The sequence below is a fragment of the Ruditapes philippinarum genome, unplaced genomic scaffold (genome assembly GCF_026571515.1).
Source record: "Ruditapes philippinarum isolate M1 unplaced genomic scaffold, ASM2657151v2 ctg201_1_1_1_1, whole genome shotgun sequence".
NCBI classification, from domain to species: domain Eukaryota; kingdom Metazoa; phylum Mollusca; class Bivalvia; order Venerida; family Veneridae; genus Ruditapes; species Ruditapes philippinarum.
Window position 1 is genome coordinate 61,916 of NW_026867332.1, and position 18,423 is coordinate 80,338.

The following is an 18,423-nucleotide window of genomic DNA, read 5'->3' on the forward strand; positions in this document are numbered from 1 at the left end:
AGATACAGTTATCAGCTTGAGCTTGACCTTCAAAGATGACCTTTGCAGTGGAAGCATGGGTTTTGTACATTGCATCGTTTAAGGTGAACATTTGAGCCACGTGTGGAGAAATGCCTCAAGGGGTATTCAATTTATAAGGCAACACAAAATTTGTCTTCAAGGGTGACAACATTGACTGAGAACCTGCACAATGGCAGCATTGTTTTTGCTCTTTGCCTTTTTGAGGGGAACACTTTAACAACACACTCTTTACAAAGTACTAACAAGATCCAGTTTACCATTTTTATTGACATAAAAAATTGAAGCATTCTATCACCTGAATTAAATTGAAATATGCACCTGACACAAATTGTAATCTAATTTAGTTGTCGCTGTTTCACTCACATATAGTTACATGATACACATTACTATATCTACATTTTTTTGTGAACTTAAAAAGAGCACAATCAATAAATTAATATGTATGAAAATGATCACATCTTTTGAAAAATGTCATTGTTTTGGTTACAACTTCCTAATCAATTAATTTAAGACATACCAAAGTACATGTTAAATCAAATATATAAAAATTTTCATTTAAATATTATATTGACATTGTTAACTTTCGTGATATTTCATCAAATATACAGTTACAAAAACACTGGTCTTTGGTGGTGGTGGTTGCTATCAGATAAATTGTCTTTCATCATATATACATATACACATCTATCCTTTGACCACTTGTACAATGTTGTTAAGAACTATCCTATGTAAAATATCTTATTTGGTACTGGTTGAAAATAGAGCTAGAAGTCCAGCTGCTGCCCCAACTGAAAATACATAATTTCTGAGAAAAATGTTAAGGAAAAAAACAACAAATATCAGACAAATATAAACAGCCCCAGGCAATGACCTATCCATATTACTGTCAAAAAATGCTCATTAGATGATGCATAAATACTATCACAACATGATACTGTCTTACTGTGAGCTTGTCATCATAAAATAAATCATTCAAATATTTTAGTATTTGTTCATATAACTTTAGTGTAAATATTCATCAATTAGGTTATGATTGGGCATCATCCATGGGCGAGTGGTTATGGTTGTGAACTTCAAAACCAATTGCCCCACACTACACTGGGTTAAAAACCAGACAGGGTCTCTGGACAATTTAATGTAAGGAAGCTTTTCTAGATTACAGAATGTGCTACATTTTTTCAGATAAAATGGATTCCTGATGTTCTGCTTCACCAGTAAAGTTGGAAAGTCTCCATATGACCACTACTGTGTTGAACATGACATAACCCCTTCTCCCACTCAAATATTATGATAATCATAAAGGTAAAGGATACACATTTGGGTTGAAGTTCTTGAGAACATAAAATGATGAGAGAATCAGCAGCACCAGGTAAAAGGCGTTGTTATAGAATATAGAGAATGTTGTCGCCTCGTAGTCTGCTACCTCGTTCTTCTTCCATAAAATCCTAAAATGAAAACACCATTATTATCAGTGATAACAATTAACGTTATAAACTTTATTGTGGAAGTTGCAACAGATTTTTTCTATACAACTTCGATGAATAATGTTCACTTACCAAACACAAGTACAAAGTGGAGTGTTGGCAAAGCGGTTGAAGTGTCTGCTTCTTAATACAGGCACTTTGGGTTTAAATCACAACCATGTTTTCTCATGTGAACCCAGCAGTAGTTAGTTCCAGAAAATGGACTCAAATAAGCAACAAGCTTTTATTACAATAAAACATAAATTATCTTTGTACAAAGTAAAGAACAAACTTTAGAACATCAAAACATTAGTAACAGCCATCAGATAAGTTGACACATTTGAGCATTTGAATAGTATTAGTCAATCCTTTTGATGTATACCAAAGGCTGCAAGCTCTGTGGTATTTTCTGATCTTTGCAGTATGTATTTTCCTGTATAAGTTTATTTTTATGTAGTACTATAATTCATCTTGCTAGGCACCAGAGTTTGATAGAGTTGCATCAAAAAATCATTTATGTTCATTTTTTATGGCAGCCACACTTTATCCTTGCACATCATGGCTACTTCCTTAACAAAGACACTTAAAAAAAATTCAGAAAAGTTGCCTCGACTTGGATTTGAACTCCAGACCTCTCGCACACTAGACGAGCGCGTTACCACTGCTCCACGGAGAAGTTATGGAAACGATGCCTGAATAAAATCTAGTCATTCTAAATTTAGAACTTCCATTGCAATCCTTAATAATTTCGAGGTATTTTGTTCAGGATAAACCTGTTGTTTAAAATTGAAGTAAATAATTTAGCGAAAATCTTCTCGCCGAAACAGTCCGACATGTAGAATCTATATACATGTATTCCACTACTCTGCAGTCAGATTTATTTGTGTAGTATTCGGTAATCGAAATCGCTAAAAATAGCATTTTCATTGATTAAAATCAAATTCATCCGCGTAATTTGTGATTGTGCATTTATTGACAATTCTATAAGACAACGCTACTTTTAAACTTTGAATCCGTTGTAATTTGTCTGATACTTGTAACAAAATAAAAATATTTCTTTCTTTTAAATCGCTAGTTTTAAGCTGTTTTGAGAACTACTTGCTGTTAGGTTTGTCGTGAAATTCTGTGTCAGAGATTGAATGTCAGCTTTGTATTTACTGACCTTTGGTCAGAAAATACAAAAACAAATTAAGGCAATACCTTTCATCTTTTTCTTTTTTGTTCATTTTCTTGTCATCAGCTACTTTTTTCATTACTTCCCTGGCAACAGCATCTTCTCGTTTTTGGGCAATCCTGGAATGTTAAAGAAATTAACTTCAACCGTCAACTATGTTACCACAGTAAGGGAAAGGATTATAATTATTGTCTAGATTGATGGGTTTGAATAAAAGCAACATAATTAACAAGGCATTGAAGTGTTCAATGTAACATAATGCACTGCATTGAATAATAGTAATATAGGTATTAGAAGCAATTGAAAGAAACAACATTCAAGGGAAACCATCAGAGAAATAATAACTAAATGTTAAAACACTTTACGGAAAAAATACTATTGCAAACTTCTGAAACAAACTCTTGATAAAAATGCATAGATAAACATCCATTGAAAATTTATGAAATATCTGAAAGAATGCTTTTAATCAACTGATTTTTGTAATTTCAATATAAAGACAAGTATACTCACTTATGTTTAAGAACAAACTTGACATTTTTGTAAGCAAAGGCAACAAGGTATGTACTGATGAGAGTGCCAACAGCAAATAAAATGCCTGACTGGTACAAGTCCATTTGATGAATCCTCCAGTACAACCCTGAAAAAAATATTTTAGAAAATTTAAGCATGTTCCTTTATATTTGATTGATAGTGGCTGTGCTGTAATTAGCAGGTCTTTGATTTCATGATATTTCATGGATTGTCTAAAGATTTATAGTTTTTTCAATCCATAAATTTACATATATATTCAAGGAAGTGGCAAGCCGTATGGGCCCGTACGGCTAGCCAAAAGTTCTAGCCGTACGTCAGTCACGTAAGACTAGCAAGGACACACTGTATTGGCTAGTCGTACGGCATTTTCAAAATTAGATGGAAGTCGAAAATGCATATGTTATTTTATGACTTTAAGCGAGGAATTTAACTAAGACACAGCAATTGTCTTTGTATGTTTACTTTTTAGAGATTAATCGCCTTGTTGGCTACAGTAAAAAAATACGAATCTATTTGTCATCTCAAAACGTTGAGAAAAAAATAGCGTTTGATCGCAGTTAAATAACATCAATTGAAATAGTTTACAAAATTTTGATGTTGATGATAGTCCGTTTTTGTTTAGTTAAGTTTAATTTTCGACACCTTTAAAATGAACAAGAGCTGTCGGTAGGACAGCAACGCTCGACTATTCTTAGTGCTTGATAGAAAAAAAAAGGCTTGATACAGTTACCTCCTCCTGTTTACAGGTTGGGGTCATGATGGTGAACAAGTGTGCAAAGTTTTAAAGCCATATATCAATGGACTTTGAAAATAATTGAACTATTACAAAAACTTTAACGTAAATTCTAAGTCGAAAAAGGGGCATTATCCTGTCAAAATGCTTGATAGAGTTACCTCCTCCTGTTTACAGGTTGGGGTCATGATGGTGATTAAGTGTGCAAAGTTTCAAAGCCATATGTCAATGGACTTTGAAAATATTTGAACTATTACAAAAACTTTAACGTAAATTCTAAGTCGAAAAAGGAGCATAATTCTGTCAAAATGCTTGATAGAGTTACCTCCTCTTGTCTACAGGTTGGGGTCATGATGGTGAACAAGTGTGCAAACTTTCAAAGCCATATGTCAATGGACTTTGAAAATATTTGAACTATTACAAAAACTTTAACGTAAATTCTAAGTCGAAAAAGGGGCATAATTCTGTCAAAATGCTTGATAGAGTTACCTCCTCCTGTCTACAGGTTGGGGTCATGATGGTGAACAAGTGTGCAAAGTTTCAAAGCCGTATGTCTATGGACTTTGAAATATTTGAACTATTACAAAAACTTTAACATAAGTGGTTACGCGGACGCCGACGCCGACGCTCGGGTGACTGCAATAGCTCTACTTATTCTTATCGAATAGTCGAGCTAAAAATTATTGTTGTTGGGATCTGATAATTGCGTCAATTACCGACGGTATAGATATTAAAATTCTATTGTAAGTCCCTGGGTAGGCTTTAATTAAGACTTATTAATTAATTGATTGTGCTTTTATGTCCGATATTTATCTACTGTATTTGAAAATTATACAATTATTTTTGCATTTTACTGAGTTTTTTTTCAATGTTCTTTTTATATATTCCATTCCGATCATTATTTATTCGATCCATGTGCTTAATTAACAAAAATTCACCTTTCATACAATTAAAACAACAAATCATAATCATGAGGCACAAAATAACATATGCATGTTCGACTTCCATATAATTTTGAAAAGTGCCCGTACGGCTAGCCACTTCCTATATTCAATGTGAAAAAAATTTCCTTTTTTAGTTTAAATAATACTATAATCAGCAGCTTTAGATGAGCTGTCTTACTGATCGATTACATCACAGGAGCCTGAAGTTATATCAAAAACAAAAAAATAACGATTTAAAAAAAAATCCCATATATATACTATAAAAAACACAAGGAAGGCAACAACATTTCCCCACCCACCGCTACATTTACAAGGAATATTTATAAAAACGCCTTGGATTTACTTCCGAACACTTTTAATCAATAAAGCACATTAAAATCTTTCAGAAACACTGTTTACTCTTATCAACTATCCAACTTTTACGCCAATTGAATGAATTTATCACTGCTCTTCTCCCATCGTCGGTTCCATTGCCAGTTCTGCGCTAAATTCCGTCATACCGTTATTGACCGGTCTTTGTAGATACCGAAATTCTTTCCAAAACAAAAAAAAATAAGAACGATTTAAATAAAAATCCTATATTTATAATAGTATTTATAATATGGGACTTTTATTTAAATCGTTCTTTTTCGTTTTTGATAGAATTTCGGGATCTACAAAAACCAGTCAATGACGGTATGACGGAATTTAGCGCAGAACTGGCAATGGAACCGACGATGGGAGAAGAGCAGTGATAAATTCATTCAATTGGCGTAAAAGTTGGATAGTTGATAAGAGTAATCAGTGTTTCTGATAGATTTTAATGTGCTTTATTGATTAAAAGTGCTCGGAAGTAAATCCCAGGCGTTTTTATAAATATTCCTTGTAAATGTAGCGGTGGGTGGGGAAATGTTGTTGCCTTCCTTGTGTTTTTTATAGTATATATATGGGAAATTTTTTTAAATCGTTATTTTTTTGTTTTTGATATAATTTCAGGCTCCTGTGATTACATTTTACCAAAAAAGGTAATGAGGCTTTACAAAGGTATTTGAAATGATTTTGAAAAAAGTGAAAATAGAAAGTCATCAAATTGCTCTGAATCTTACCATACTGTTGCATTTAATCATACAATAAGTTATTCAGTAACCTTATTCTAACTACATTAGTTTTGAATTTCAAGAAAACTTATACTATTTCCATACTTCATGTCTGTAAATTTACAGATAAAAAAAGTCTATAAAAATAATGGACGGTCCAAAAATTTACGCTACTCGGACTGTCCATAAATATCATGTATTCCTAGATGTGAGTAGAAAATGGTTCACAATGATGGTTGGAAGTGGTGTACTAGTACTGTAAAATTATCATTGAAATTGAACGATTCTAAAACTTGCATTGGTGCGCAGTAAAACCAAACAAACAAAAAGATACATTTCACAATCTTAAAATTTAAAAGAAACATGTTCTTACAATTAAAATCCTATTACCCCACCCACCAGTATCCTGCCTACGTGGCAAAACTCGGTCAACTTAAATATAATTTTACTCAAACTTACAAATGGGGATGGCTGAAACTATCAACGCATTTCCATAAAATAGTGCCGAAGACTTCGTTGAAACGTTTCTGCTGAAATCTTGAAGCAGCAATTCCTCTTCTTTTGTTAAATTTTTCTGTTTTGTGCTTTTGGATGCCATCTTGCCGGTGTAAAGGAAAAAGTCAGAGTGACACCAAATGAACGGTGCGTAATATTCCCTATCCGTGATATGAAACGAAACGTAGCGGTACGACCTACCTCTTGTTAGAACGTCTTGAGTGAGGGTTCGAGTGAACTTGACATTCTCAAAATGATTTTACACTTTAACTTAAAGTAGTCATTTTTAGATATTTTGTATTTGCTTTGTCTGTATAAACACATAGCGAAAATTCAGCTGGCTAATTCCAAATTTAGAATGCGGATCAAGGTCGGCGGATCAATTGCAGTGGGAATTCCCCATAAATTTCCGTTGTTGATCTAGATCGAAAGTGGTTATACCTCCTTTCTTTTAAATATGTCAGGAAAATGTAATATACTGGTAAATTGCAATGCATTTTTTCAACACTTACTCGTACATGTGTAACTGTGCTGCTTTGGTTCGATATGTGTACTGCCGCGGATAGTTTTCAACAAGACTTAGTGGAGAAAAAGGTCTTGGAATATAGAACACAGTTATGTCGGGTTATAAACGCTCCGAACGTATTGCGCTGGATGCCAGGTTTTCTCTCGACAGGTACATATACACTTGTAAATGACTTCCATGCAATGTTAATAATTTCACAGGACAAATGAAACTAAATATAGAATATGGATAGCTCATCAGTTGATGCACATATTTTTATTGGGAAACCAAGAAATAAGTTAAATCCGTGGTTACATTCACGCGAAAAAGTGGTTGTGGTGTTGGGAGGTTTCAAGTAGGGCCTATAAGTGATTAAGCCACAATGAATTTACCAGAGGACAGTTAATGCAGCCACCGCACCTTTCCTGGGCATGCTGTCATGAATTGAAAACAGTTTACATCCGCTTCTGCACTTAGCTAGTGCGAATGACCGTAGAAAGGATTTCATGACTAATCAAAAAACGAAAGTAGGTCACTTTGCACGTACCGTCCGGGAATCGGACCCGGGTCGCCCAATTCAGAGTCCAACACCATTGAGCTAACCAGACTGCTGTATTAAAAATGAAGACCCATGTATTACCTATCTATCTATATTTCGTCACACTGAATAAATTTAATAGGGGTGGTTCGGCGCAATATAAATATAACTATCCGAGCCCCTGAGGGTCAAGTAAGTTCGGGATTATTAAATCATTTCAACAACAGCTGTAAAGTTCTATCCTGTTTATATACTGATCCAATCTTCAAATAAGGTTGTTACAACAAGTAGATTCGATAAGTACAAACCAACACTCTGAAATAAGTATATATATAACAATATGTAAATATAAAGTAAAATAAAGTAGAAACAATGCATTACATCTGGAATATACGATAATATCGTATGTCCCAGATTACATGAATAAATAATTCATATCTTATGTTCTAATCTAGAACATAATCAATTACATGTCTAGTGGCCAATTTAGTTCTTTACACTCAGCAACAGTCCTTAAATATAATATCATAGCTTATGGAATTATACACACAATTAAGATATTTTACCTTTTAAACAATACACAATACATCGCACATGTAACTTACCATCTGAGGGATGAGTGCAGTACATCAATCTAATTATTACCTCTCTGACTATCACACCAGTGACTGTTAAAATTTAAGTTACATTAAATAAATTTCATAAAAAAACTAAATAGCGACAATTCATTAATAAATTGGGTTTTATATCGACTCCAGGTCTTATTTTGGTGTCCAAACAACCAAAATGAGTTTTATTAGCATAAAAATAGGTAACCTCATTGTGGCGAAATGGAAAATACAATTTCTGTTTGCATGAGAAACTCCGCCTTCGGATCATCCGTACATCAATATTAAATCAACAAACATGACTATTAGCGGCAGTCCTAATTTAACGGTATATTTCCGCATTGTAACGGATGTTTTCATACAAATTTAATCTTTTTACGAGATTATTACTTTTACTGAACCCCAGGTTTAGTGCACCGTGAAGCTTTAACGGTTAAAGTGTGTTTGCACAAGAAAATATCACATTTGCTGTGCTCCGGATAGCAACTAAAAAACTGTGACGTAGTGCATGCACGAGCTCATTATAGTCTTCATTTGCATGTTAAAATTCGTATACGAACTTTAGCGGTACCGTGGGGTTTCCCGTTTAAAATCCTAATTTATGAACAATGTTTGATGAGATTTACAACAATACTATTAAACAGGTTAATGAAACTGTAGAATGTTTGATTTTTAGGCCGACGGCAAAATATTTTTACATATTTATTTAATGTAACTTTAACTGTAAGGTTAAATATTAATAGTGAATAAAAGATGAAAGGTGATTTGATAGATACATGTCATTCTGAAACTCATACTTATTTACAAAATTCACAATCAATGGACTGAACCAAAATAGAACAGAATCACAATAATGCAATTCTACATATTTACAATAAAGCATTTAGCAGCAGTCAGGATAAATACATACCAACTTAGGAAATAAAGAACTTGACCACAAACACTATTTTTTCTAACCTCTCTCCTTTACAACATAACAAAGACACAATGACTTTTTCCCACCAAGAAATTACATGACATAAAAATAGCTTAAAATCAATGATCCGTGAACAAGTCATTTGAATTCTTAGAATACTGACCAATGTAAACATAAAATAAAATCAGTTAAAACCAATAGAGTAATCTCCCTTGAAAGGTATCAGACAAGACCGACGGATTTGTCTCCCTTTGCAAAATTATAAAATCCAACAGTAAAGCAAGAGTATTGTCCCTTAGACCTGATCCTAAAAATAAGACCCTGTTACATAAACACACATTATTTTAATGCAAACAATCCAGCTCTCGTCGTGTTTTATCTTAATTAGAGTACGCTTTCTTTGGTAGATGCGTTTCTTTTCTTTTTCTTGTACTTTTCAGACCTTTTTTACTTTTCAGAGTTTAAATGATTGACATTGAATTATTTTTTATAGTTTATAATGAAATGAGCATATTTATTTGCATTGCATGACTTTTATCAACTTTAATTATAGCGGATGAGAGAGAAATTGAATCAGTAGATTTACAATCGCATGAACGGGCAGCTTTCATTCTCCTTAAGCAAATTTCTGCATGCATTGGATCGGGAAAATGGGAGGCATTTCTCGAAGCTCTAAGGAGGGCAGGTAAATTGTTTTTAAATAAGTCAATTATAAAAAAACCAACACATTTCTATACGTAGATCGAGGATACTTGTAATTCTAAAGAAAAACGGCTAATTATCAATGCCTTAACGTCCTTAAACTTTTCAACAATTTTGACAAGTTTTTTTATCCGATTTCCAAAGTTCATGCTTCTTATTATTTTCTTAATCTCATGCACGCATATGTTATATTTAAACTCGAAAAACATTCAGTTTTAGATAGGGATATACAGCTAGTTAATTGTTTCACTTTACTTGATTCATCATCGTTTATATTTTCTTCAATACAGAATACCCATATTTGGTATCTTTATTGGTTTCAAATCAAACTCCAGAACAATGTAATCATCAAAAGAAGATCTTGCAAATTTTTGCGCCATATTTGGAATTACAGATAGAGCCATGTGACCTCATTACACATTTCTTTTCGTCAAATCTGATCAATAAAAGTGACATGGAAGAAATACAGGTAAACTAATAGTACATATAGCACAATAGCACATGCATATTAGATCTAGGCTTGAACCGAAGACATGCATCCAAATTAGAACATACGAAATATATAGTTTAATTGGTACCATATGTGTTTAAATCTGTACACATATGTTTAAATTTGTAATAGTGTAATAAAAAAGTACACAATTTCTTAATGCGAAAGCTAGGACTCTTTGCACCGTCTTCATATTTTGCAAGTTAGTGGCGATTATTATAAAAAATCAATTGAATAACGTACACAATGAAATTACAACTGCATTTAAAAGAACTTCAAAACTTTATATGAAACGCCATGCACTTCTTTGCAATTATAGGCATGCCAAAGGAGTCGAGGCTCTGTTGCTGCGACGATATTGATGTTAGATTGCATACAGCGTCGACAGGCACCATCTAAGTGGTACACTGGTTTCCTTAAGATTCTTTATCAGAAAGGATTCAAAGATATTGTTCATGAGATGGAGCCTGAGTTTAGTCTCGATTGTGAAATATTGAAGATACCGAAGCTTCTAGTCACTGGTTTGTTATCCTGATTTTTTTTCCAATTGAAGTTAAAAGATAGATGAACAGACGTACAGACCGAATGCGGTGTTTTACCATAACCTGTTCAATCCATTTACAAAACACTCAAAAATATCCAAAAATAGTGAAAATCATTGAAAGCAATTCAACACCGTAAAATGATAGTTTGACAAGCTAAGTTCGCTCGTGTCTGATTCGGTCGCTAATTAGCCAATTAAGGGAATCCACAATCATGGCAAACTGTACGTAACATATAAAGATGGTTAGGTACTACACATTTTTTAGAACTTAAAACACCCAGCCTTGTAAGAATACAACTACTCACAATTGTTTTCCATAATAAGGTATTTTATTTAGTCTTACTCTGATCCCCTGTGCTTTAAATGTCTATTTCATAACCTTTCAAAGCTGTATCATGTACATAATTAACACTTCAATTTAAGATACATCCGATTCAGACATAGACACAGATGAGTATGGTTGCTCCATAGAGGAGAAAATTGAAGCCAAAGTTAGATACTTTCAGTCTGAAATTACAGAACTTCTTAGCGTTGAAAAGATTGCACCAGCCCTGTGTCAGTTGATTAGTTTAGGTATGTATGATTTATGATGGTATAACACTTTTTTGTTGCTTGGTAAAGTTATAATCTGATCTTACGTAATGATGTCTTAAATACACGTGACTGTCGATTTAAATAAAAATTTGGTGGGGCTAATTATGTGATAACATATGTCAACTTTAATATCTTTATCAAATTTAATTTAGGTAAGATTTGTCGAATAATGCAAGATCAATTTTCTTCGAAAAAAGAGTCTATCGACAGTTTAATCGAAGAAATCATCAAATTGAGGAGCAAGACAAAATGGAGGACATTTATCTGCTGCCTGAAAGAATCTGGTAAACTCTTATTCTCAAGAAATACAATGTATTCGTAACCATTTAGATGAACGAATCCTCCGGTATTTATTTGAAATATATACACACAAGTCATTCCAGGAAAGAACTATGAGACGTGCACAAACTCATACATGTCTTGTGATATTAAAAGAAGACGACACACAGTTTTCTCTTAAATTACTATTAGAATCAATGGACTAATGCTCTCTTTGTACAAAAATAGTGTTAACTCGTGTTCTTATTTCTAATAAAGGGCATTATTATTTACGTTCCCTCAGCAGCTTAGTTAATGCACTGGCAGTGAAACATTCGACCGATGCGCATGGGAGTAGGGTAGACATTATTATGAAAGTCATCGATCTAAATTTTGCTCTTTTTTTATTCTTATGTAAATTTCATACCCTCGTGCCCTAGCTAGGTAATCCCCACATTTAATTTACCGGATCGATTTTCTGTTTCCTTGGTTTTTATTAACAAACTTATTTGGCTCATATAGCTTGAACTTTACTTTTATTTATTCAGTTGTTGTTTTGTTGAATTATTTTATTGCTGTTGTTTTAGATTATCCACACTTAGCAGAACTTTTATCCAAACCGCGAACGAACAAATGTCAAAGTAAAGAGAAAGCTGTATTAAGATTGTTTCAGCCAGTACTTGGAGAGCAACTTGAACCTATTGATCTTATATCACATCTTGAAAAAGATAATGCAATAAATCATCGAGATAAAGAGGAAGTACTCAAAACTCTTCATCAATCTGGAAAGACAGCCGCTTCCTTAGTTCTTATTGATTGTGTACAATGTCGATTGGCGCCTGCACAATGGTATAGTGCCTTTTTGAAAGCGCTTCATGCATGTAACCGAGATGATCTTGTGGAAATAATAGATCCTGAGTATTTCAAGAAATACATGTATGATAGTTCCGGTAAGTTCTGCTTTAACAATATAATTATATCAATACTGCAAAATATTTTAAAACAAAAGAGAAAAAGAATAAAAGAAGATTTAATCATTGACATGATTTTGAATCGCAATTTCTTAGCTCTTTATGTGAAACTGGATAAGGACTTTTACTGTGAATCGACGAGGTGTACGCAATCACCAATATGTTTATTAACGTATTTTATTGGACAAAAAAAATACAATGTCTTTATTAAATGCAAACGCGTTTCGTAATCAGTTTTCCATTTTCAGTTTAATTCTATCATTTTTGATTTAACAACTAACTGTTTTTAAATATTTCAAATTCGTTCTTATTGTTTGCAGAAGTTGAGAAAGAAAGTGATGTCAATGAGGTAATTCCGCAAGAGGCCATCAATTTAGATGAGAGAATAGATGCTGCACACTGTCACATCTACAACTTGGAGAAATCTGCAAAACAGGAAGTAGTCAAGTTACAAAAACACTTTGATGCTTTGAAGAAAAGCATGTTTGAGCAAATAGAAAATAAATCGTTTGCATTGACAAAGAATCTTGAAAATATGACAGAAAGGTAACAAATTGTGCTTTTTACATAAATAAGAACCATACATTAAGACATCGTGAAACAACATTTCAGTTATGAGTGCATTGCCACTAAATTTCGTATATCATAATGGATATCTTATATCATCTGAATGTGTTTGTGAACCTTGGTACACATTAACATTAGAACAGCCATTGAGATCCAATTGTAAGTAAGGATATTGATATTCTAGATGAAATTAGAATCACAACAATGATGTTAATGATTTAAGCGTGATGTTACTATTGTCTTCGTTATTGTCACTTTGTCTTACTAACTTGGCCATATCGTTTGGCTCACTGGCTAGGTAGAACAACGAATTTTCGCTTATTCAATCCTCGAGCGAGACAGAATTTCTCCGTGTCAATTGATCTCAGTATTCTAATGATTATTTCCTGACAAATACATTTGATACAACTGACAAAGAAATTATATACTGGACAAGTAGTCGGTCATTTGCGAAGAAATTGGTAAATACCGGTTAGTTATCCATGAGAGTTAGATAGTCTGTTAAATCAAACGAACCCTTTTAACATTTTTTTTTCAGAACTCAAGACGCAGGTTTGAGGCAAGAATTCGAAACATGTCTCAAACGCGTGATGTCTACATCCTATACCCTTTGTGATGTTGATTCCTTCACAAAACTGACAAAACTGGGTGTTTTACAAGAATCATATAATACGTCACCGATAAAACATACGTCTGACAGAAAACAGAATACAATAGAAAATAAAACAAAACCAGTTGCAAGCATATTTCAAGGAACAACAGCGAATCGTCGTCGAAGATGCTTTTCGGAAAGTTCTTCTGGTTCTAGTTCATCATCAAGCTACTTATTTGTAACAAATCCAACGCAGTTATCGACTTCATCAGATTCTCTAGCTATCGAAGAAGATAGTAGAGTAAACCATGTATCAAAAGTAAGATTTGCAGATGACAATGAAATGCTTCATGAGAAACATAAGAAAAACCAAAATCAGCAGAAAATAGATAGTAACAGTGATTACCTTTCTCAGTATGGAACGAAGAAGACCTGCAGAAAACGCAATTTTTCTGAATCTAGTGTGTTCTCCACCGATGCGTCGATAGTTTCATCTACCGACAGACCACCGTCCTCAAGTCTAACCGATTCTCTAACTGGAACATCTTCTTTGTCATCATCAACAAAGACAGCAAGTGTCACAGAGAAGAAGGTTCTTATTGAACGCAGAGAATCGTACATTTTTCACCACGAAAAGGTTGTAAATTGTAAAACCAACTGTGTTTTATCTAGTGTTTGTTGCCTACCAAACAATAAAACAGTCCTTGTCGATCAATGTAACTGTTCTTTCCATATATATGGTAGGTCTAATATATGTGAGAAGTTGAAGAGTCCTAGATTTAAGAATTACATTCCTATATGTTTATGCTCTATAGGTGAAAACCACTTATATATTCTGTTTCGAACACGGGATTGCACAAATGTACTGGTACAGTGCAATTTACATGCATCGGATGTCGTATTTGTGAAGACAGTAGCCATGTCTGCAAAATGTAATGGGAAGCTGTGCTCAGTTGCAAGTGGAAATAACAATGTCGTAGCCTTTTGCATTGATAAACATATGCATGTCTTTTCAAAAGACGGTATAGAGACGAAAATTGTAAGCTGTGATATAAAGAATGAAAATGAGTGGTGGCCAAACTATTCAGTTGTTGATTCGCGTTGCGAATTCGGTTTCACTTATGACATTTATTCTAATTCTGTGTACTGTTTCTGTATATCAACGGGTGAAATGGTCTGGAGAAAAAAGCTCCCAAATGTAGAAGGAATAACTTTGTGCGATGAGAGCATATATTTATCTATGAACGTTTCATATGCGATTGAAGTTTTGTCAAAGACAACGGGTGATTACGAACGCTCTATTACTGAAAACGTGCGACGTCCATTTGCCATGTCAAGAAGTCATGGCCATGATACCATTATTGTTACGCAATACCACCCGGAGGGTAAAAAAATTAATAGAACAATAAAATATTTTTAAGAGCATGCATAATTATCGAAGTAGATTGTCAAAGACTCCGCAAAACACAACCAGCATAATTAGTAAGTGCGTGACCTCCTCTTATGGCAAATACATTGCAATAATTTTTTTCATAAATGACATTACAAATAAATATACACGTTAGTTAAAGTATCAACACGGCTGAATATACACTATATTACAACAATAAAACATCATGATTACTCCAATTCTACACAGCATGTAATGTTTAGATCGAATCTAGCAAATATTAAAAAACTTGGTACAGATGTATTTTTATGAATTTGATATTACATAATATAAATCATTACAAAGTACACACGCTAACACGCATGCATTTGTAAAAGAAAAAGAGCGTTCTTGGCACCATGTCAAATATCACACAACTGAGTGACCCCTTCAACTGATTAGAAGGATAAGTACTTACTTATGCAACAAATATTTTACATACGCATGCAATAGAAAATGGCAGCATCTTAAAAACACATTTTTTGAAATAAACATTATATTTTGTGCCTTAGAACGTGATCTTTGAACCGATATTGCCAACCACCAATTAGCAAATACCAGAGATATAAATGTTCGAAATATCTTTGTCATTTTGCGATAGATGATACATGCATTAATTTTGTGGTCTCTATTTTTTTAGTGGCAATACATTTAAATAAATCAGACTGTTTAAAGAAAACAAATTACTACATTTGACCGTAGCTAGCAAAATTTAAATGCACCTATGTATCCTGTGTTTCATTAGATACTTTGGACATAGGACTTATGCAGGATATATTTTGTTGAGACGGCGAAATACTCAGGTTTATATGCAAAGGATACAAATTACTGTGTAAATTATATTTTTGTTATAAAAGACGTACTTTAGAATTTTTACACATATAACATGTACGTATGTATAAGATGCCGAGATTTTAAAATGTACGAATTGTGAGCGGATATGAATGATATATAAAGCAGTCAGGCTATATTCTTTATGCAGCAAAATGTTTTGACTTTGTTTTACATTTATTATTGTATATATTAATATCTTTAATTACAGTATATTAGATGTATACAGTTTATTATGTTTAGATACTTACGTTTTAAACTTTTTGTTTATCATGAAACGGGTTGTAATATTCTTGTTAACCGATCACAATTATTAATATATAATTATTGTGCCAAATGTTTTGAATGAATCATATACACATATATTTACACAATCATATCCTTGTTTATTAAAATATATTATTGCATTGCTGTTATCTTTTATACACATGTATTAGAAACACACATAAAATAATATAGTTGTAGAAATATCTTCATCAGAAGTTCATCACATAATATGCAGATGGACATAGTGGAAGAGGACGAAAGAACAATACTAATTAAGATACATGAACATTGTTATTTCTAGTAATAATAAAATATTCAGAATATTGTTCCATTTAACATTCAGATCTTGATTCAGTTATAAAATACAAAGACACATATACATTCAGTGAGTTGGATAGATGATTGGAAAATCCCAAACTCAGGGTGATCAGTTCAGTGGTGATATAAGAAAAAACACATGCATGGATGTTTACTATACAAAATGTCAGTGTTCTAATGTAATTTCTAAAACATGCTTGATTAATACATGAAGCGTTATTAAAGTACAAAGTGTCAAGTTTAATAGTTTCAAAAAATATTATGTAAATCTTGCATTTGTTATAGTACCACATTTCTTGTTTTGTACTTGTGATTCCGAGTATAAAATAAATTGCTAAAATTATAAGAATGCTTATTTGTTTACCCTATTAAAGAGCTTTAAAATGAAAAAAATCATGTTCCACAAGTTTTGAATGAAGTTAAATCATGGTCAGAAAATTTGGTCAGATAAGTTTGGATTATGGTCAGATAATGGTCAGAAAAGGTTGGATTATGGTCAGAAAAGGTTGGATTATGTCCAAATAATGGTCAGAAAAGGTTGGATTATGGTCAGATAATGGTCAGAAAAGGTTGGATTATGGTCAGAAAAGGTTGGATAAAGGTCATTTTATGACGTTGTATAGACGTCGGTTCCTGACGTCTAAAAAACTTTCAAATCGAACCTTTTGCCAACGTTTACCCAACGTCAGGGTCTAACGTCAATATAACGTTGGTACGACGTCTTTTGTTTGCTGGGATGTCACAATACATACGTTACTTTGCGTAGCGAACTGGCAAATTACCCAGGTTGTAGTGGAATGAAACTTGTGCTCTTGACCTTTTATGAACATATATTAAGAAATCATATCAGAGTCAATAGAAAATCGAAAGTATCGAAATTAATTTTACATCGTGTCCTTTTAACAAATATCTATATGTTTTTCAAATACTTAAGTTTTTAGTTTTGTCTTTATTTGTTAAAGAATCGGTTCAGCCTGTTTTGTCTAGTATGGAGAGCATTGGATTTGTAATCCAGGGGTCTATGGTACGATCATCGGGCGAGATGAAATTACTCCGAAACTATTTCAGATCGGACATTGAACCAAATGCTCAGTTTTTCTCTCATTGCTAATTAATAAATCATGTTAGATACGTAATTCATCACTTGTAATTACTAGTGATATTTATCCTGGAAAGCAGAATAGATGGACTGACTGATTTTGCATATAGTTGTACATGTGAAGCAATGCAAAGTTGTTGATTGTTTGCTTATACTGGTTACTGCATGCACCCATATATTATTTTGCAAATAGATATGTTCTTAAATACTTTGACGTATAGTCAGACGAGTTTGTATCACATTCAATAAATGCATTTTTGGTGTGCAGTGAGGGAGTAGGTGCATAAACTACAAAATAAGTTATTTGGTGAATCAAACCGTTCAACATACATGTAATTGGTTATTTCAATAGTAATATAGTAATAAAATTACCTTTTAGATTCATTTAGTTATATAACTGTTGATATGAACACAATGTGTGTCGTAGTACAACCGATTAAAATTATAATAATCGAATGTTAGGGTTCCTTCCCACTGGTACTGGTGAACGATGGTTAGGATGCTACCCGCCTAAATGACTGAAATACTGTTGGGAAAAGGCGTAAAATGAAACAAACAAACAAACAGTCTTTCCCACTATATGTTTAATTTGAAAGGTAGTTTCTATAAAGAGTATCAGTCAATTCCATGTGGCAAACATTACAATTTATGAGGTCCGTTTCATTTTGGCTCAATAACTTTGAAGCAACATTGGTCCCGAATCAAATATAGGTAGATCTTTGCGTTACAAATGTTTATCCCTCTCTGAAGATAAACG

General features: G+C 33.1%; 2 protein-coding genes across 3 annotated transcripts; one reads left to right on the plus strand and one right to left on the minus strand.

The window, feature by feature from the left end:
• Positions 1–270: 270 nt before the first annotated feature.
• LOC132735757 (translocon-associated protein subunit gamma-like) lies at positions 271–6,577 on the minus strand. The gene is made up of 5 exons (XM_060722749.1): positions 6,402–6,577; positions 3,169–3,295; positions 2,685–2,777; positions 1,335–1,466; positions 271–826 (listed from the first exon to the last, which is right to left on the minus strand). The coding sequence occupies exons 1-5, from the start codon at positions 6,538–6,540 to the stop codon at positions 760–762; spliced, it is 558 nt and encodes a 185-aa protein (XP_060578732.1). The 5' UTR covers positions 6,541–6,577; the 3' UTR covers positions 271–759.
• Positions 6,578–6,817: 240 nt separating this feature from the next.
• Positions 6,818–16,916, plus strand: LOC132735758 (uncharacterized). 2 transcript variants are annotated; one of them, XM_060722750.1, is made up of 9 exons: positions 6,818–7,113; positions 9,558–9,689; positions 9,997–10,175; positions 10,516–10,717; positions 11,164–11,313; positions 11,487–11,618; positions 12,180–12,542; positions 12,884–13,109; positions 13,669–16,916. In XM_060722750.1, exons 1-9 carry the CDS (start codon positions 6,984–6,986, stop codon positions 15,140–15,142), a joined length of 2,988 nt encoding a protein of 995 aa, XP_060578733.1. In that variant the 5' UTR covers positions 6,818–6,983; the 3' UTR covers positions 15,143–16,916. The 2 variants fall into 2 exon arrangements, with proteins under 2 accessions (XP_060578733.1, XP_060578734.1); XM_060722751.1 differs by lacking the exon at positions 9,558–9,689.
• Positions 16,917–18,423: the final 1,507 nt, after the last annotated feature.

What these genes read in the sequence shown, in the direction of transcription:
- LOC132735757 (XM_060722749.1), bottom strand. Translation starts at nt 6,540, where the DNA reads ATGGCATCCAAAAGCACAAAACAGAAAAATTTAACAAAAGAAGAGGAA. An exon ending in AAGTTTGTTCTTAAACATAA is followed by an intron (nt 2,778 to 3,168) that starts GTGAGTATACTT and finishes TTAACATTCCAG; the next exon opens with GATTGCCCAAAAACGAGAAG. An exon ending in AAAAAAGAAAAAGATGAAAG is followed by an intron (nt 1,467 to 2,684) that starts GTATTGCCTTAA and finishes TTTTCATTTTAG; the next exon opens with GATTTTATGGAAGAAGAACG.
- LOC132735758 (XM_060722750.1), top strand. Translation starts at nt 6,984, where the DNA reads ATGTGTACTGCCGCGGATAGTTTTCAACAAGACTTAGTGGAGAAAAAG. An exon ending in CGAAGCTCTAAGGAGGGCAG is followed by an intron (nt 9,690 to 9,996) that starts GTAAATTGTTTT and finishes TCTTCAATACAG; the next exon opens with AATACCCATATTTGGTATCT. An exon ending in ACCGAAGCTTCTAGTCACTG is followed by an intron (nt 10,718 to 11,163) that starts GTTTGTTATCCT and finishes CTTCAATTTAAG; the next exon opens with ATACATCCGATTCAGACATA.